Raw genomic sequence first — 20,849 nt, 5'->3', positions numbered from 1 at the left:
CAAGTCATAAGCGGTGACTTCAGCAACTTGTTTATATTCAGTTAACCCTCTCCTGACTGGTTGTGACCGACACTTGCAAATACCAACATTAATCCCTGGCACTCCCAGTCAAATGGTTAGAAACCAAAAAAGGTTGAGAAAAAAAACAGAAGAAATACTTAAAATTAATAATGTATACAACCTGTCTTGGTTGCACAGTGCAATAAAGACATATTATATACATTATTAATTTTAATTATTCCTTCTGTTTTTCTCGACCATTTTTAGCTCCAAGATTATAATACAGGTTGGGTTTTGATTTCCCTTCTGTTTTTTTTTGCACGCTTCTATTCCCAGCCAAATGACCGTGGGTTGCATGGTAAGAGAGCTCCTTCTCTGCCTGAGACCAAATGTCTGACTCCGTAAGTGGGAGATTCTTAAGTTCTCATACGTGTACTTAAGAGGAAAAAAAGGAAGAGAGTCCTGCTTGCTTGTGTGTACTGCATGTGTACAGCAATGATTGAAATCCTGTGCTCGGCCAATGAAATTTCCGCACCAAAAAAAGCTGAATTCTGTGACCTGAACAAATGACAAAGACATGAAATAGACACGATTTCCCTTTCCCTGTAATACATTGTAGGTTTGCTTAATAATTGCAAAGGTTATTCAACCATCCCTTTGGCTTCTGAAATGTCAGCATACCTTCAAGCCTAAGGGCTAAAAATTATTTTTTTCATTTATTCAATCTGAGGTTCTGGGGAAGTTGGATTCCGGGCCTGATATTTCCTTCTGTGCTTTTCCACGCTTCGGCAAACTGAAGCATTTGCCCGGCCCTGAATTCAGCTGTGCTCACCCCGTTTTTGACTTGGCTTTGTCTGCTAGTAGGAGTCTACTTTGATTGCAACCTTTAAAAAAAGAACAGCGGGCACCGCTCTTGTGCATATAAGAGCAGCCTGACCCAAAAATTCAACCAGTGAATTTCCTGACATGCAGGTAATGAGATTACCTGAATTTCTGCCTGACTCATACCTGTTGTTGTTGTTCTTTTTGTTATTATTATTTATAAGCAGCCCGTTCCCTAATGCCACTCCCCTTTCAGGTTCAGGAACACTCACAACGTATACCTAACATAAAGCCAATGAAACATTAAAAACATTCCAATAGTTTACCATTACCAGTTATCTGAGATGGTAAATAATACATCCAGTCCTACGAGGGTTGGCCACGGACTCAATATACGACCAGGTGGGAAGGGGAGGCAGAGGCACAGTTCCCTCAACCGTATACCTGGTGGAGCAACTCTGTGGCTCATTCTGCACATGCAGAATAATGCACTTTCAAACTGCTTTCAGTGCTCTTTGAAGCTGTGCGGAAGAGCAAAATTCACTTGCAAACAGTTGTGAAAGTGGTTTGAAAATGCATTATTTTGCATGGGCGGAAGGGGCCTCTCTTATAGGCCCTGCAGAACTGCATCAGATCCCGTAGGGCCCTGGTCTTGCTAGACTGAAAGTTCCACCAGAATGGGGCCACGGCTGAAAAAGCCCTGGCTGTGGTTGAGATTAGCCACGAATTCCAAAATGAATTACCAGAATTCGTAGTCAACTGTGTTAATTTTGGTGGAAAGTACTGTTGAATTACAGCTGACTTAACAGCGACCCCCTAGGGCAGTGGTGGCGAATCTTTGGCACTCCAGATGTTATGGACTACAATTCCCATCAGCCCCTGCCAACATGGCCAATTGGCCATGCAGACAGGGGCTGATGGGATTTGTAGTCCATGAACATCTGGAGAGCTGCAGGTTGCAGACCCCTGGCCTAGATGGTATTCCATCCAAGGGATAAACAAGGTTGTTCTGTTCCGCAAGCAAACTAAAATCAGGTGCCTTGCACTTGGCCAGAACAGACTGTAAGACCCACAGACAAATAAGCAACAGTTCAGAAAAGGGTTTAATAATATTGAAAGTTTAGGACTCTGACTCCCCCCGTGAAGTCTAACTAAATACAGAATACTTGCGATGCTGGAAACAATTGGAGATTATTGAAGAGCTTGCAGACACCAACTCTTCCTTACTTGCTTCCAAAGAAGCCTGCTCTGCTCCTTTCTGCTTCTGAGTTCTCCATGGTGTCTTCTAACTGGACTCTGTTTTCCTGCAAGTTCCAACAGAATTACTCAAATACCATGGATCTTTAACATCTAATACGTTGGAGATATTGCTGTCTCCAGCCTTCCCCAGACACCTGAACTAAACAGGAACTGCTAACTAATAAGATTGCTATAGCGCTCTTGCCTCTGGAAGGCTTCTTGAAGGGACAGGGTCTAAATAAATTTCCCTCCTACAGAATACTGTACAAAAGGTAACTGAACCCATTCTAACTAAAGGTACAACTGAGGCTTAAATAAGGAAAATGGCGAGGGTGTCTCTAGGGACATGACCCTGCTAAGTTGCTGAGATCTCATGAGATCAAGCCAGTCTGGGCCGTCCCATTCAGGGGTATTAAAACTGGGAACCATTAATTCCAGAATGAATTGCCAGAGTCCGTAGTTGCACAGGCGCCCACCTTCTGACCTCTCATCCTCCTCACATTGGTATTGGGGCAGTTTGGTAGCAAAGAAGAAGAAGAAGAGTTTTGGATTTATATCCCCCCTTTCTCTCCTGCAGGAGACTCAAAGGGGCTTACAATCTCCTTGCCCTTCCCCCCTCGCAACAAACACCCTGTGAGGTAGGCGGGGCTGAGAGAGTTCCGAGAAGCTGTGACTAGCCCAAGGTCACCCAGCTGGCGTGTGTGGGAGTGCACAGGCTAATCTGAATTCCCCAGAGAAGCCTCCACAACTCAAGCGGCAGAGCTGGGAATCAAACCCGGTTCCTCCAGATTAGATACACGAGCTCTTAACCTCCTACAGGCTAACTGCCTGTAGCTTGCAGGGTCCGACCGTTATTATTTCACATGTTCGTAGCTGAGCCCTGAAACTGAAAGCAAATTCCAGGGCTGAAGGAGCTCTGGTCATTCTTCACTCGGGGCTCTGTTTGGATTTAGGTTGCCATCTGAACGGCTTATTTTCATGCCCCTTCGGTTCTCTTTGACCTCCTCGTGATCTGGCCTGTCGGCTTCTTCTCTGCATGAAATTCACTTAGAGGGCCAAGGAAAGGCTTTCAGGCTTCCAAGCAGGTGGCTTCTTGTAAAAAGCCAGCGCTTTTCTGAGCCACTTTATTTTGCCTTCACCTGCATTCCTTCCAATTAGAGGAATGTAATGTCAGACTCCGCTCTGCACAGAGGGCCATCCACAAGCAGTATCCTGCCGTGGTGTGAACCAACAGAACGCTCCTCTCCTTTGAACTGTTGCAGAGGAAAGTGCCCAAAGGAAGTAGATTCTGGTTCAAGTTGCTCTTAGAAATGTAGAGGAGAACTCAGTGTTTTCACTTCCCTCGAAGTCGTAAGATGTTTCAGTCTCGTCCTTGAGACTCCGCTAGCGGGGCCAAGGGGACTGTACGGTCTGCGCCTCTGTGGTATGTTATCACCGAGCTGTTCTTCTCTGCTCTTTAGCACCACCCATGCATGTGGCAAGAAGCGGTACTGCACCTGCTGACTTTGCTGGGTTCTCGTGATTCTAAGGATCAACAGGACCTCACAGGGTGTTTGTTGTGAGGGGGGAAGGGCAAGGAGATTGTGAGCCCCTTTGAGTCTCCTACAGGAGAGAAAGGGGGGATATAAATCCAAACTCCTCCTCCTCCTCCTCCTCTTCCTCTTCCTCTTCCTCTTCCTCTTCTTCTTCTTCTTCTTCTTCTTCTTCTTCTTCTTCTTCTTCTTCTTCTTCTTCTTCTTCTTCTTCTTCTTCTTCTTCTTCTTCTTCTTCTTCTTCTTCTTCTTCTTCTTCTTCTTCTTCTAAATCATCTGACCTATTTGCAACTCAGGTAGTAAACACGTTTTGAAAACAGGTGCAATGGTGGCGAACCTTTGGCACTCCAGATGTTATGGACTACAATTCCCATCAGCCCCTACCAGCATGGCCAATTGGCCATGCTGGCAGGGGCTGATGGGAATTGTAGTCCATAACATCTGGAGTGCCAAAGGTTCGCCACCACGGGGTTAAAGGAATATTTCCGGGTGCCGGGTGCGTCTAGCGACGGAAATGGATTTTAAGCAGAATGAGCTTCTTTTGAGATCCCTCTCTGTTCTGCCAGAAGGAAAGGTCACCCTCCAGTAAGGATGAAGTAGGAAGCAAAGGGCAAGGTTGTGCAGAACTTCTCTGTATTTATTTTTATTTGATTTCAAGGCCACCCTTCTCCATAAGTGGGCTCGGGGCAGCTCACAACAGAGGATTTACAATTAAAATTAAAGCATCCACTTCCACAGTATGCTGTGGTGCCTCAGCAATCGGTCTCTACGGGGAATGAATTAAAGGGGAAAGGGAGGGGAAAGGGGAAGAGGAAGGAAAAGGGAGGGGGGAAAGGGAGGCTAGCTATGGGCATCGCTTGCCCCCTCCCCCGACAAAGCCTGCATGCTTGCACTGTCCAACGTACAGCCCTGTACAAATTCAGTGTTGATTGTGTGTGTGTGTAAAGTGCCATCAAGTTGCAGCTGACTTAACAGCTGCCCAGTAAGATTTCCAAGGCGCGAGATGTTCAAAAGTGGTTTTCTGTTGCCTTCCTCTACGTAGCAACTCTAATGTTTCTTGGCGGTCTCCTATCCAGGTACTGCCCAGGGCTTAGCTTCTGAGCTCTGAAGAGATTGGGCCGCTCTTGGCAGTCCAGGTCAGGGGTCATTGCTGAATACACGTTGGCCGATCACCCACAGCATAGGTGTCAAACTCGCGGCCCTCCAGATGTTATGGACTACAGTTCCCATCATCCCCTGCCAGCATCATGCTGGCAGGGGATGATAAGGCTATCCATCTGTTTCCTAACGATGACTAGGGTAGTTGCCCCACTCTGGCAGCTGGAACGCGCCAGGGCAAGAAATCTTGTCCTGATGGTCTTCCTCCCGGCAGCGGGCAGAGAGAGGAAGGACGTTGGGGCAAGATTTCTTGTCCCGATGCCCTTCCTCTTGCCCCGCCTGTGCTTCTCGCTTTCCCCGCAGAAAGCGAGAGCCCTTCTGGCGTGACTTTTGCGCCGGAGCAGGGCAAGGGCAGAGCAGAGCCGGCTGTGGGTAATCGGCCATTATACATTTTCCATGCAAAGTCCGCTAAGAAGGTTGCTGCCGTCTGCCTTTATAAGCCGGGGGCCTCATCCGCCGCAAACTGACACGGGCTGCAAAGCGAGACCATTTCTCTGCTGGACCTGAAAGGATTTGCAAAGAGATGTCAATGTTTAAACATGACATCCCATTTCCAGACGCCTCTCCCCCCCACCTTTACCCCTTTCAGTAATACAAGAAAGAGAGTTTCCATACGGAGAGTTTTATTTATTCATTCATTTATTTGACAGCCAGCACAGTGTAGCGGTTAAGAGCCGTCATCTGGAGAACTGGGTCTGATTCCCCGCTCTGTCGCCTGAGCTGTGGAGGCTTATCTGGGGAATTCAGATTAGCCTGTACACTCCCACACACGCCAGCTGGGTGACCTTGGGCTAGTCACAGCTTCTCGGAGCTCTCTCAGCCCCACCTACCTCACAGGGTGTTTGTTGTGAGGGGGGAAGGGCAAGGAGATTGTAAGCCCCTTGAGTCTCCTGCAGGAGAGAAAGGGGGGATATAAATCCAAACTCCTCCTCCTCCTCCTCCTCCTCCTCCTCTTTTTTCTTCTTCTTCTTCTTCTTCTTCTTCTTCTTCTTCTTCTTCTTCTTCTTCTTCTTCTTCTTCTTCTTCTTCTTCTTCTTCTTCTTCTTCTTCTTCTTCTTCCCCACTCCTCCACCTGAGCGACGGACTCTTGTCGGGTGAACCGGATTTGTTTCCCTGCTCCTGCACGTGAAGCCTGCTGGGGTGACCTTGGCCGGTCACAATTCTCCGTCTTTCAACCCCACCTACCTAACAAGGTGCCTGTTGTGGGGAGAGGAAGGGGAGGCGACTGCGAGACTCCTGAAAGGTTGAGAAAAGCGGAATGTGCAAACCTACTCGTCTTCAAAGAGGCAAAGTTGCTTTTTTCGTTATTATTTAGTTTTGCCCTGCCCTGCCCTGCCTGGGTTTCAGGTCAGGCCTTTTGCTCCCAACTTTATTCCTGGGCTTTTAGACAAATACACCTCATGACATTTCCGGAAAGTCCTCGCGGCTGTTCTTTTTGACGGCACTGATACTGTCAAGGCAATCAAGCTCAAAATGTGCGACGGGGCAAAAGCCGGGTGGTGTTTTTTTTTCCCCCGCATCCACGTTTTGAAGCCTTTACATTCCCAGCCTCTTTCATCCCGACTACATCCTAGAGAGATCTGACTGCCGCGTTTCTTATGTTCTTCAATGAGTGCTTTGGTTCGTCTTCTTTTTTTAAAAAAAACCCAAGGCTTGAAAGTAATTTGTCAGGTGTGGCTTGAAAGCCCCGGTGTTTCCCTGGACCCCGGGAAGATCCCGTGCTACCTAACCTCTTTGCATCGAAGCGTTAATCTCCGTGCGCGGATCTGTGTGGAAAAGCAGAGGCTCGGTGGCCCGAATTCCGCAGAGGGCTGGAACGCTGGGAGGCTTTCAACTGAATATTAAAATGCATGTCGCCGGTGACTAAGCAAAGCCTGCATTTAGTTTCCATAACCTTTCGCGGGGGGGGAGGGGGGGGAGGGGGGGTGTTTACAAGAGAAGCATGTATTTAATGAGACAGCATTATATTTCAGAAAGCCCCGCAAATAGTGCGGCACAGGCCGGACCGGGAGCATTCCGTGACCCCGTAAAAATCTGTATGCAGGCGCCCCAAACGGCAGCTTAAAAGCCAACGGAGTTCAGCGGTGGTATGAATTACCGGTTAACCAGTTTTGTGCTATCTCTCCCGTTGCAAAAAAAAATTATCCTAAAACATTTACTGCTTGGCGGAACTTATTCCAAGAAGAAGAAGAAGAGTTTGGATTTATATCCCCCTTTCTCTCCTGTAGGAGACTCAAAGGGGCTGACAATCTCCTTGCCCTTCCCCCCTCACAACAAACACCCTGTGAGGTGGGTGGGCCTGAAACTCCAGAAGCTGTGACTAGCCCGAGGTCACCCAGCTGGCGTGTGTGGGAGTGTACAGGCTAATCTGAATTCCCCAGATCAGCCCCCACAGCTCAGGCGGCAGAGCGGGGAATCAAACCCGGGTCCTCCAGATTAGATACATGAGCTCTTAACCTCCTACGCCACTGCTGCTCCTCCAAGGAAGGAGCTATGTGGGAAAGTGGTCCTGGCATCCTGCTGTTGGACCTGTGGAAATCCTACAGATCGGTTTCTCCGCTTCTGGGATTTTAGCAGCAAATTTGTGAGTCCTGAAAAAAAGAGAAAGAAAGAAAACTGGGATCTACACTTCATGCCAAGCAACAGACTTCCAGGACCCTTTGCTACATTAAAGTTCCTGCTCAGGTTTGGAGTTTCCCTATTCCCCACCCCACAGGTCTCTTCCGACTGCACTGAGGCTGGTTCCGGTGGGTTTTCTGGGCTGTGTGGCCGTGGTCTGGTGGATCTTGTTCCTAACGTTTCGCCTGCATCTGTGGCTGGCATCTTCAGAGGTGTATCACAGTCAGAGGGAGGTCTGTTACACACTGTGTCCAGAGACAAGGATATGTTTGGGGTCCTTCTCTCTGGACATAGTGTGTAACAGACCTCCCTCTGACTGTGATACAGTCCTCTACTCCCTCTAAAGACATCCCCACCTGTTCAACTTCTCATTTCAAAGCACAAAGGGTTACCGTCTTCCCTGGTTCGAAGAGTAGCAGAGGATCTGGTGCAGCCCTCCCATGGTGCATTTCAGTCATTCAAGGCAAAGGGCTCTTTGTCTTCCCCTCTGTGAACAACCTCACTTCCCATTTCAAAGCATAATTCAAAGCACAAACGACTCCCCTCTTCCCTGGTTCAAAGAGTAGCAGAGGCTCTGGCACAGCCCTCCCATGATGCATTTCATCCATTCAAGGCAAAGGACTCTTTGTCCTCCCCTCTGTGAACAAAATCGCTTCCCATTTCAAAGCATAATTCAAAGCGCAAAGGACTCCCCTCTTCCCTGGTTCAAAGAGTAGCAGAGGCTCTGGCACAGCCCTCCCATGATGCATTTCATCCATTCAAGGCAAAGGGCTTTTTGTCCTCCCCTCTGTGAACAACCTCACTTCCTAGTTCAAAATGTAATTCAAAGCACAAAGGGCTCCCCTCTTCCCTGGTTCAAAGAGTAGCAGAGGCTCTGGCACAGCCCTCCCATGATGCATTTCATCCATTCAAGGCAAAGGGCTCTTTGTCCTCCCCTCTGTGAACAACCCCAGAGGCTCTGGTAGAGTTTTTCTTTCATCTGGCATGGTCGAGCCTCTTATTAAGGGACTAGCAAAGAGCCCTTCATGGCGAGTAGCAAACAAAGGCCTCTTCCTTTTGGCGCCTCATCATCTCAGTTCTGTTTGCCCAAGGAAAATTCTGCCAGATTCTCTGTTGCCGTTCTCACAGGGAGGAGTTCTCTAAGGAGCCCGTGACTCACGTGGCAGAAAGTGGTGAAGGTGTCTGATGAAAGGGAGGAAGGTTTTTTTTCCTTGGGCCCTAAGCAGAAGTCCCACCGGGGCCTCCGCTTGCTTCTCCGTATTATAGAGGTTAACGCTCATAAAATAATAAGAGCAGAAAATGAGGGTGTATCCACCTACTCTTCTCTGCAGCCATTCATGGGGAGGAACAAGTCCCAGCAGTGGAAAATGTTTTTGAATCGGGCGTTGGATGACTGGTCCCCGGAGTCCAATTATTGGTTTCTAAGTGTCCGCGTGGGAATAACCAGGCTAGTTAGCAACTGAGCAGATTTGTTTTATGATGGATTTAGGGCATGCAAGAAATGATTCCATTTTATTAAAGGGGGCTTTTATTTGGGCCGTGGGGAGCACTTTCTCCACCGGCAGCCGATTCCAGTTCCCTATTTGAGTTTTCAAGTGGATGGGAGGAGAAAACGGAGAATATGTCCAACCTGGTTTTTCTCCTCCTTAATTACTGTTTTCATGACAAAAGTTGTAAACAGTGAGCCGTCACACACTCAAAGGGAAGCCATCCGCTTATTGCCAGCGTTACAATGCGATTTTACTACAGCAGCCAAAAAAATTCAGCCACCTGCAAAGTTACTTGTTTGTCTTCATCTCTTGGTAACCAGGAAGCCTTACAATGGGATGTGAAGAATACTTTCCAGGGAGTCAGCCCCATTGAATAAAATGTGACTTGCTTCCAGTAGACCTCGGTCGAATCCCCACTTGAATTTGCACTCAGATCCAAACCTGTTCATGGTGAAACCGTGTCCTCTTCCTCGGAGTTTCTCCCTCCCCACCGCAGCGAGCACACAGCAGAAACACCCCGTTGCAGAACTCTTAGCAATCCGCACTACCAGGCGAGCTCGCTTCGCCCGTCTCCCCGATTGGCTGGCGTGCCTTGTTGGGGCGGGACCTTTTCCCACTGCGGAAATGTACATTGTAGGGGCGCGATAAAAAAACCAGCATGTAAAAGTTTAACGTTTAACTGTGCAAACCTGTGTAAACCATTTTACACAGTTACCTGTGTAAACCATTAACAATTCAAAGTTACACGTTTGACTGTTTAACGTTTGCGTCCCCTTCTGCTGACCGATCACAAAAGTGGTAACGAAACCAAGGAAAGGCTGCGCGCGCATCGCAGTGCTGATTGGTTGCCCGAATTCTGCATCACACTCCAGGGCAGGAAACAAGTCAGGGTTTCAACCCTCATCCGTCCCCTCGGATCAGCTCTGAACCACGTTAATGGGGTCTATGCCATTTGCAACCAGGTCCTGCCGGAACACGGATTAACGGGGAGAACGAGCGCCAGAAACAGAATCTGCCTCACAAGCCATGGGGAGGTCGTCCCTCAAACCTGGTTAGTTTGTGTTCTGAAACCTGGCTAAGGCGGTAGTGGGGATTCGACCCTCCTTAGGATTTCTCCTTTAGCTTCCATAGAGATAAAAGCCCTTTGCACAAAACTCCTAAAAGGTTTCTGAAATGTTTTTAATTCTTCAAAATTGTGAAAGGCCTGGAATCCATGCCCTACGAGGAGAGACTTAGGGAACTGGGAATGTTTAGTTTGGTGAAGAGAATATTAAGGTGGGACATGATGGCCATGTTTAGATATTTGCAGGGATGTCTTGGTGATGGAGCAAGCTTGTTTTCTGCTGCTCCAGAGACTAGGACCAGGAGTAATGGGTACAAGGTGAAGGAAAAGAGATTCCACCTAAACATCAGGAAAAACTTTCTGACAGTTAGGGCTGCTCGATAGTAGAATGGACTACCTCGGAGTGTGGTGGAGTCTCCTTCTTTGGAGGTTTTTAAAGAGGGGCTGGATGGCCATCTGTCAGGAGTTCTTAGATTGTGTGGTCCTGCATTGCAGGGGGTTGGACTTGATGGCCCTTGGGGGTCTCTTCCAAATCTATGATTCTATGATTCCATTTACAGTGATGTGTGTCTGCCCTCACCCTCTCAAAATGATTCCTGGCCGCCATTATGTGATTTCCCTGCTTTATTTCTTTTTTTAGCTCTGTATTGAATCAATGCCTCATTCCGCACATGCAGAATAATGCACTTTTAAACTGCTTTCAGTGCTCTTTGAAGCTGTGCGGAATGGCAAAATCCACTTGCAAACAGTTGTGAAAGTGGTTTGAAAACGCATTATTTTGCGTGTGCGGAAGGGGCCCATGCTTCAATGCTTAACAGCTGCATTCTATATTCCTCATATAGTCAACGGTTCAAAGATTACCCCCCCTCCAAATAAAAGAACAAACAGCTAAATGCTGCGAATAAACAGGTGAGGGGGAACAGAGTGAATTCAGAAAATCGTGCCAAGGAGGAAGTTCAGGGGACCAGACAAGCGTGGGAAACACAGTAAATAGATCGCACAGCAACTGAAGACATTTTCAAAACCTTTCGGCCGCAGAACCATTTTAAGAGGGGATTCATCAAGAGGGGATGATGGGAACTGTGGTCCATAACATCTGGAGGGCCGCGAGTTTGACACCTGTGTGTTAGAGTACAGAACACCACGACAACACGGTAGATTTCAAGGGGATCCAGGGCCCAAGCATACGTGCCGTTCTATACTTTGGAAGAGATGCTTCAAAAAAGGAGTTTGGCATTTTTATCTGGGGAAGGATTCCGATCGAAAACGACGAATGTGCTCCACGTGCCGTAACCGGCATACTCTTATAGTCAGAATCCTTCAAACGTCTCTTAATTGACTGACTCGATTCACAGCTACTCGCCGCTTCTATCATACCCTCCCTAGGGGTTTTTTGAGGGATCCGCAAATTAACTGGGTTGCATGACTTCCGCTCTTCCACTCTGTCACCCCTCGGAGCTTCCTGGCTGGCTGTGCTCCGGTTTTCTCCTTTCTGGTGAGCCTTCCTGTTCCTCCCGGCTGCCTCCGGTGCTGGGATATGTGGTGCTGTCTCTCCTGCCCTTTCTCCCAGGAATTGTGGAGGAAGGGCCGTGGCTTAGTGGCAGAGCGTTTGCGTGGCTTGTAGAAGATCTTCAGTTCAATCCATAGTGTCTCCAGTTGCAAGGATCAAGTGGTGGGTGAGGTGGAAGGTCTTCTTCACACCCTAGAGCCGTGGTGGTGAACCTTTGGCACTCCAGATGTTATGGACTACAATTCCCATCAGCCCCTGCCAGCATGGCCAATTGGCCATGCTGGCAGGGGCTGATGGGAATTGTAGTCCATAACATCTGGAGTGCCAAAGGTTCGCCACCACTGCCCTAGAGAGCCACTGCTGGTCTGAAGGAGAGTTGGATTTATACTACACTTTTCAAAGCAGCTTACAGACTCCCCCTCTCCCCCTCCCCACAACAGACACCTTGTGAACGAGGAGGGGCTGGGAGAGTTCTCAGAGAACTGTGTCTGCAAACTGTGTCAGAGAGCTGCTTCATAAAGAGGAGTAGAAAACAAATCCAGTGGAGAACGGGTTTGATTCCCTCTCTTCCACATGAGCGACAGACTCTAATCCGGTGAACTGGGGTTGTTTCCCCGCTCCCCCCACATGAAGCCTGCTGGGTGACCTTGGGCCAGTCACAGTTCTCTTGGAACTCTCTCGGCCCCACCTGTCTTTAATTTTGCTTGCTCTTAACTTTGTTATTTAAATTTTAAGAAACTGCTGCTGTGGAAATTTGTTTGAAGGTGGTTAGTTTTAGTGATGTATTTTATGTGCTGTTATTGGAACAGCTGTATTGTTAGCCGCCTCAAGCCCTTTGGGGGTGAGGCGGCCTATAATAATAATAATAATAATAATAATAATAATTATTATTATTATTATTATTATTATTATTATTATTATTATTATTATTATTATTATTGTTGTTGTTGTTGTTGTTGTTGTTGTTGTTGTTGTTATTGTTATTGTTATTTTGTTGTTGTTGTTGTTGTTTTGTTGTTTTGTTGTTATTTTATTATTATTACATATTATTATATTATTATATTATTATTATATATAATAATTATATATAAATTATATTATTATTATTATTATTATTGATGATGATGATATTAATAATAATTATTATTTTTATTTTTATATATTATTAATAATTATTATTTTATTATATATTATTATATATTATAATATATATTATAATATATATTATTATAAATTATTATAAATTATTATATTATTATTATATATAATAATTATATATAAATTGTTGTTGTTTTGTTGTTGTTGTTGTTGTTGTTGTTGTTGTTAATAATAATAATAATAATAATAATAATAATAATAATAATAATAATAATAATAATAATAATAATAATAATAATACATCAAAAGGTGTCTGTTGTGGAGAGGGGGAGGGGATTTTTTGAGATTCCTTAAAGGTAGGGAAAAGTGGGGTACAAAAGCCAGCTCTTATTTTCCTCTGTTCCAGAACCGATTTAAATCTTGAATGTGAGTTTCCAAGGGCAGAAACCGGCATCTGTGCACTGTGCACTGTGCACTGATGAAATAGTGTCCGTTCTTTAAGCAACCCCTGCAAGGGAGGAAAAACCATTTGGCGCTCTTGCAAGTGGACCCAGCTTCCAGTTGTGTGCCTCTCTCCCCAGACGCTGCTCCTCTCTCGTTCCTGGAGGGGGCCTCTTTTCTTTTTCAGTTATGCTGAACTTGCACCAACGCACCTGTGCTCCCATTTGCCGCGCACAGTTTGCAAAGTCTATTTTAACAGAGGCTAAACTTGGCTTCTCCAGATTTCGCTCTCGTCCACTTTGGGGGGGGCATCCCCCCCCCCCAACACGGCATCTAATTTATTCTGGCATGTATCGCTGTATGGATATCATTTCACCATGCATATTTTAGAATGCAATATAAACCAAGCCAGCGGTTCTAAGAGGAGGGAATGAGTAGGAATGCATTATTGTTATTGAATATTTCTTACATGTTTTTTTTTGTCCTTCAAGAAGCTCGGAGCCCTGACCTGGGTGTCCCAGGCTAGTTCAGTCTTGTCAGGTCTCAGAATCAAAGCAGGATTGGCCCTGGTTGCTACATGGTCAGCCGGTGTGGTGTAGAGCAGATGAACTCAAATCTGGAGAACCAAGTTTGATTCCCCATTCCGACACTTGAGCAGCGGACTCTTATCTGGTGAACTACTCCTACATTCCTTCTTCTGAACTCCTACCGCACAAGGTGTCTTCTGTGGGAGGGAAGGGAAAGGAGTTTGTAAGCCCCTTTGAGTCCCCTTACAGGAAGAAGAGTTGTATTTATATCCCCGCTTTCTCTCCCGTAAGGGGACACAAAGGGACTTACAAACTCCTTTCCCTTCCTCCCCTCACAACAAACACCCTGTGAGGTGGGTGGGGCTGAGAGAGATCCAAAGAACTAGCCCAAGGTCATCCAGCTAGCATGTGCTGGCATGCACAAGCTAATCTAGTTCACCAGATAAGCCTCCCCAGCTCGAGTGGCAGAGCGGGGAATCAAACCTGGTTCTCCAGATTAAAGAGCACCTTCTCTTAACCAGTACACCACGCTGGCTCTCCAAATGGTTCTTGCATGGGAGGCTAGCAAGGAAGCCCAGAGCTGCTCAAATGCAGAGGCGGGCAATGGCAAACCAATTGTGTTCACCTCCTGATTTGAAAACCCTACGGCCGTGGTGGCGAACCTTTGGCACTCCAGATGTTATGGACTACAATTCCCATCAGCCCCTGCCAGCATGGCCAATGCTGGCAGGGGCTGATGGGAATTGTAGTCCATAACATCTGGAGTGCCAAAGGTTTGCCACCACTGCCCTACAGGGTCACCAAAAGTCAGCTGTGACTTGACAGACCTTTTCATTACCAAGAAGCACAGTTCCCCGGTTCCATCTCCAAATCTGCAGACATTTTCCAGGTAAAAGCTGGCAATTCTACCCTCCTCAAATTGTTCCAAAAGTAGGAAGCCGAGGCCCAAACAACAGAGCAGCAGACAAATTATTAGTAGACAAATTATTACCATTTTCTCTTAGTGGAGTTTGCATGTAGTGAACAAAATTTTAATGATTGAGTATACTCAAATAATCAAGCAATATTTGCATAATTTGTATAGTCAGATAATTTGCTCTCGCTTGCAGAATTCAGCTTCCTTTGTTGTTCAATTTTGACTCGAGTCCCTGTTTCTAACTTTAGAGGTTTTGCATATTTATTTTGGAAAATATTTACACTCCACAAGGCTCTTATCCAATGGATTTGGAGGAGGCTGATATTAATGGACAATTAAAATCACGATAATTAACCAGGCATTTACAACCTCATGCAGTTGCTTACAATAGCGAGCAGCGACCCCCAGCATCCATGATTAACAAAAGTCAATATTTTTGAACTGAAAAAATATGCTGCATAACTTACTACATCCCTGTCAACAAAACTTACAGGACAAAAATCTGGTGAAACCATGGTATTTTAAAAAAAACAGAAATGAAGAAAAAGTCTGAGCGAACAAAGGTCTCTTCCAACTTTATGGCCGTTTCTGCACGGCAACGCTCGGGGGTGTGTTGGCGTATACAACGCCGACGCACCCCCCCCACACACACACACATACCGTTCGCACGAACAGTCCCGGTAGGGGCAGGGAAGACTGCGCAGCGCTGCGCTGTCGCCCGAACAACGTACCTTCCGGCGTGTCTCCCAGGCCAGGGGACACGCCCCCCTGCCCTGTGCGACAGCTCTGGAGTCGCAGGGCGGGGGTGTGTGTGTGTCTCCAGGCCTGGACGACATGTCGGAAGGTCGCAGGGAAGGTAAGTCATTCGGGAAAGGGGGGATGGGGCCTTCGGGAAGCGAGGTTGGGAAACAGCGGCTTTGCACCGCTGGGGGGGGGGGCTGAAGGCGTCACAGCTGCTTATGCAAGAAACAACTCCCCTAGGGGCGGCGTTTTGCGTCCCTAGGGGAGCTTTTATTAATAGCCCCGATCGCGGAAAGGGCCTATGATTCTATGTTCTAAAATCAGCACGTTTAGGTACTGTAGATCAGCTATGGGGAAGGTGTGCCAAGGTTGAGGGGCAACCACAGAAAAAACCTTGCACGCTTGATTCTGAAATCTTCCTTGGTGTTAACTGTTAACTGGTGCTACAGAACTTGAAAGAGTTGTGATATCGAGGGGTGGTCCTAGCCAGTGGGTAACAGGGACAGTTGTCCTGAGTCCCATGCTAGGAGGTACCACTCATGGTCCCATCCTCTGACGGGGTGGGGGGAAGAAACAGAATAGGCTTCAGCCACTGCCACCCCCCCCTTGTCCAGGGTTCAGGCTGTCTGGTGACAGCAGGGGTGGCATGCAAGGGAAGGGGAGGGAAGGAATAAAGGATGGCATGCAAGGGAAGGGGAGGGAAGGAATAAAGGATGGCATGCAAGGGAAGGGGAGGGAAGGAATAAAGGATGGCATGCAAGGGAGGGGGAGGGAAGGAATAAAGGATGGCATGCAAGGGAGGGGGAGGGAAGGAATAAAGGATGGCATGCAAGGGAGGGGGAGGGGGCCCGGCATCTGGACATGGCCCACCCACCCTAGTGAAGGGAGGGGGAGGGGTGGCATGCAAGGGGAGGGGAGGGGGCCCAGCATCTGGACATGGCCCACCCACCCTAGCGAAGGGAGGGGGAGGGTGGCATGCAAGGGAAGGGGAGGGAAGGAGTAAAGGATGGCATGCAAGGGAGGCCGTGGTTCTGGGCCCCAAACCAGGACTTCTGCCCCAGGCCCCAGAGTCACTAAGACCACTCCGACCACTAAGACCATATCACTAGTGCAAACTGTGCTTTTAATCAAAACACTTTTACTCATTTACAGTTCTTTCCTTAACGTGTGGCTTTACATTATTCAGTATGTTTATTATGTGCACTATTTTGACCAATTGTGTGTTCATGGCACAACGGGAAATCCCCCAGTGGGCGAAATACGTCGAGTAAGTATCTTTGCTTCTTTCTGACTCTCCTCCCTCCACTGTTTCTTTCCTGTTCTCCCATTGTTTTGTTTTGGCCTTCCGCTCATGGCTTAATTTAGGGATGCCAGCCTCCGGAATTACAGCTCATGTCTCGATGACAGAGAACATAAGAACATAAGAACTAGCCTGCTGGATCAGACCAGAGTCCATCTAGTCCAGCACTCTGCTACTCGCAGTGGCCCACCAGGTGCCTTTGGGAGCTCACAGGCAGGAGGGCCTTCTGCTGCTGCTGCTGCTCCCGAGCACCTGGTCTGCTAAGGCATTTGCAATCTGAGATCAAGGAGGATTAAGATTGGTAGCCATAGATCGACTTCTCCTCCATAAATCTGTCCAAGCCCCTTTTAAAGCTATCCAGGTGAGTGGCCATCACCACCTCCTGTGGCAGCATATTCCAAACACCAATCACACGTTGCGTGAAGAAGTGTTTCCTTTTGTTAGTCCTAATTCTTCCCCCCAGCATTTTCAATGAATGCCCTCTGGTTCTAGTATTGTGAGAAAGAGAGAGAAATTTCTCTCTTTCAACATTTTCTACCCCATGCATAATTTTATAGACTTCAATCATATCCCCCCTCAGCCGTCTCCTCTCCAAACTAAAGAGTCCCAAACGCTGCAGCCTCTCCTCATAGGGAAGGTGCTCCAATCCCTCAATCATCCTCGTTGCCCTTCTCTGCACTTTTTCTATCTCTTCGATATCCTTTTTGAGATGTGGCAACCAGAACTGAACACAGTACTCCAAGTGCGGTCGCACCACGGCTTTATATAAGGGCATGACAATCCTGGCAGTTTTATTCTCAACTCCTTTCCTAATGATCCCCAGCATAGAGTTTGCCTTTTTCACAGCTGCTATGCATTGAGTTGACATTCCCATGGAACTATCAACTAAGAGGCCCAAATCCCTTTCCTGGTCTTTGATCAGTTCCTCGAGAGAAAATGGATGCTTTGGAGCTCTGTGGCGTTGTCCCTCAGTGCTTCTCCGGCTCCATCTCCAAATCTTTAGGGCTTCTCCCACTCTTTATGACAGTCTCAAGGGGTCAGTGCTTGAGCAGGGTGGAATTTGGAAGGATGTGATGTCACTTCCAGGTTACAATCTGGGAATTCACCCCCCCCCCCCCATCTCTTTGTGAAAGACCACAGAGACTTGGGAAATTTTCTAGAATGTCACTATGGAGGCCATTTTTTTCTCCCTCTCAGTTTTTCAAGGGTGAGACGTGGGAGCTGGGAGTGGGGCGTTCTTCTCTAGGCTTGCGCAGTTGGGAAGCCAACATCAGAGGAGAGGTTAAACCTGGCCCTGGTGACAACGCTTGGTGGGGGGAAAATCTGTCCCTCCTTCAACAGCTTCCCCAATCTCACCCCTTTGACTTTGTGCCATAGAACTTAATAGGAGCCATTCACAACTGGTGCCGCCCTTGTATACCTGTCATTATTCTTAGGCCCATTCTGAATGGAGTGCTTTCTGCAGCACTCTTAGCCCCACAGTTCCTCCTCAGTGGGATCTCCTTGCATTTCCCTGTTTAAACATGAGGAGCTGCCCCCCTCCCCCATCTGCCACACGGCTCGCAATCGCCTGCCCCCATGTTCCCCCAGTCAAAAGTCCTGCCTGCCCCCACTTTCGGTCTTGCCTCTAGTCAAAAGAAAAGGTCGATATTACCATTTAAAGGTGATATCGATATTGCTCATATCAATATTGTAGAGGCCGCTTTGTGGCTGTTGCGTAGGAAGGGGAAAGCTGGCTGTCGATCCCTGAGAGGAATGGGGCGCGGGGGGTTATTTCCCTTTAAAAATCCAACAGACAACCTTCGATCTTGCCTTTGGAGCCACCCTGAAGGAGAGAAACGCTGCAGTGAGAGGGAAGCCGCACGGTTTCCCCGCTCTCACAAACTGTGCGGTGTCAGAGATCTCAAGTGACACAACTTTAATAGCATCAGTTCAAGAACCTCTGCCCCACAGAAACCATACACTCGCTGTGGGGCAGACTGCTAGTGTATAATCAGCATTAGACTCTGAACTTAATAGCCTTAAGCAAGGTGACCAGATGTCCCACTTTTGGTGGGACAGTCCCACCTTAAACCAATTTGTCCCACGTCCTGCGGGTTTTTTGAACTGTCCCGATTTTTGGAAGGCTGCCGCACTGCCTTCTGGGGCACTCCCCTTTTCCTGCCCTGTCACAGGGTGGGAAACCAGGGAGCTCCCCAGAAGGCAGTGCGCTCCTGCGGCCGCATGTGCGGGAGGCTGCCGCACTGCCTTCTGGGGCGCTCCCGTTTCCCGCCCTATGGCATGCGCACGCGCGCAGCCACCCGCCCGGGTCCCAGTTTACAAAGGTGACAATCTGGTCACCTTAGCCTTAAGAGACCTCATTCATGGCAGATATCCTGGGAACTATGATTCCCAGAATGCACCAGGAAGGGAAGTATAGAAATTAGCACAACGAGCTATGCAGAGCTCCCCAACTCTAGCTACAATCCACACCTGAGTCCTGTACCTTTGCCTTAAAGGCCCCTTCCGCACGTGCAGAATAACGCACTTTCAGTCCACTTTCACAATTGTTTGCGAGTGGATGTTGCTCTTCTGCACCGTAAAATCCAGCTGCAAAGTGCATTGAAAGTGGATTGAAAGTGCATTATTCTGTGTGTGCGGAAGGGGCCGAAGCCCATGCTAGAGTGTGCCGCTAGAATGAGGCATGCAGACTCGACATACAGAGATACATTTCTAAAGTTTTGCTGAGCTAGTCTTTGGGAATACAAACACCTTTTGATGGTCTTTTCCATGCTTAAAAAAAGATACTCCTTTTGAAAGAAAGATACTCTCCGCTCCCCTCACTTTTTTGAAGTGCAGGAAGTATGCATTTCTCCAAGTTATGGAAATGGATAGCAGATGCAGGAGCTTAATCAAAGTGCAGTGCATTAGACAATTAGCGTGGCTCATTGAGCTAACCAGAACACACTTTTTTTTATTTTTGACTGACGGCTGATAAACAGAGCCATCTGCTCCTGGTGGCTGGCGCCGGAGGGAGAGACTACAGAAGGCCTCCCTTTAAGTCAGGATCCTGTGGAATATGTCGGCCGCAAGTTCTAGGAGAGGTGGAGACACACAACTCAGATGGTGACATATTTCTCCCTGCCTAAACACTGGGCCTATGAATAGTAGCATCTTCATGTCCGGGGCCATGGGTCACATTTAAAAAGGTCAATTCGGGATGTATTTCTTGATTCTCCAGTTGTGGCTCCTTGGGATTAGAGTGCGGGCTTTTATCCTTCTCCCATCTAGGCTCTTGGTTTTCTTTACCGCTTCCTCTTCCAGTGAAACCCCCCTGGAACATTGGCCACACCCTCCGGAACATTGGCCACACCCTCCTGAGCCACACCCCTCGGCCTCGAAAGCTGGCCCGCACGTAGGTGAGGGCATAGCTCGGCACCCCCGAGCTTGGGGGTGTGTCCAAAGAAGGAGTTGTCCCCGAGTGCCATTTCTCCCCGATACGCCTCTGCATCTGTTATATCTGGGTTGTTCACTTATCCTTTCTTAATAGTTAATTTCAGTAGTCCACTTAGATATTATTATTGCATTCCTAAGTGATTTGTCCTTTGGTTTGTAGTTCTTTCAGTATATCATTAAATTAAATTCCAAGATTAACTAATGTACTACTATCAATTTTCTATTATTTAACATAAAAGAATATTAATATATTCCCAATAAAAAATAAAAAATAAAATAAAAGTGTCATGCCATATTCTGATATTAAGGTGAAAGCTCTATGGTACAAGCAGCTTCTACCATAGCGTTTTTGCCCAAATGATGACATCACTTCTGGTACAGGCCTCGGCCTTCCTCCCTTGTCAGTAAGTCCCCCTGCCATCCAGCTGATTGGTGGTGGGAAACTGGGCCCAGGAGCTGGCAATCTTGGCCAGGCTGACATTCCGCTAGGTCACCCATTCACTGTTGACTCATGCCTAGGCTGACCAGACGTCCCGCTTTCGGCGGGACAGTCCTGCCTTCAAACAATTTGTCCCGCATCCCGAGGGTTATTTCAATTGTCCCGATTTTTGGGAGGCTGCCGCACTGCCTTCTGGGGCGCCAGGCAGTGCGGCAGCCTTCCCTTGCGCGCGGCCGCAGGAGCACGGCCTTCTAGGGCGCTCCCGTTTCCCGCCCTGTGACAGGGCGGGAAACGGCAAGCCCCAGAAGGCAGTGTGCTCCTGCGCGGCCGCCTACCCTGTCCCGGTTCTGCCTACCCCATCCCGGTTACTCATGCCCCATACATTAGCCTCCTCAAGGCCCTGTTAGTTGTAAGGCTGTTTTTAGGCTGTGTATATTTCCCCATGAACGCCTTTAAATGAAGCTCCCAACTTGCCTCTCATAAAACAGGTAGAATGTCTGGATCCCTTTCAGCAAATGA

At 47.7% G+C, this 20,849-nt stretch overlaps 1 protein-coding gene across 2 annotated transcripts in view; it reads left to right on the top strand.

Annotated features, from left to right (window-relative positions):
• Positions 1 to 20,849, top strand: part of LOC125440723 (sodium channel protein type 5 subunit alpha-like) — a 395,791-nt gene that overhangs the window by 107,830 nt on the left and 267,112 nt on the right. For both annotated transcript variants that reach the window (XM_048510652.1, XM_048510653.1), the window contains exon 4: positions 16,334 to 16,423. In XM_048510652.1, coding sequence (XP_048366609.1) covers positions 16,334 to 16,423 — 90 coding nt within the window. The remainder of the gene's footprint in view (positions 1 to 16,333; positions 16,424 to 20,849) is intronic.

Source organism: Sphaerodactylus townsendi, linkage group LG11, assembly GCF_021028975.2.
Source record: "Sphaerodactylus townsendi isolate TG3544 linkage group LG11, MPM_Stown_v2.3, whole genome shotgun sequence".
Taxonomy (NCBI): domain Eukaryota; kingdom Metazoa; phylum Chordata; class Lepidosauria; order Squamata; family Sphaerodactylidae; genus Sphaerodactylus; species Sphaerodactylus townsendi.
This window is presented reverse-complemented; position numbering and strand designations above follow the sequence as displayed.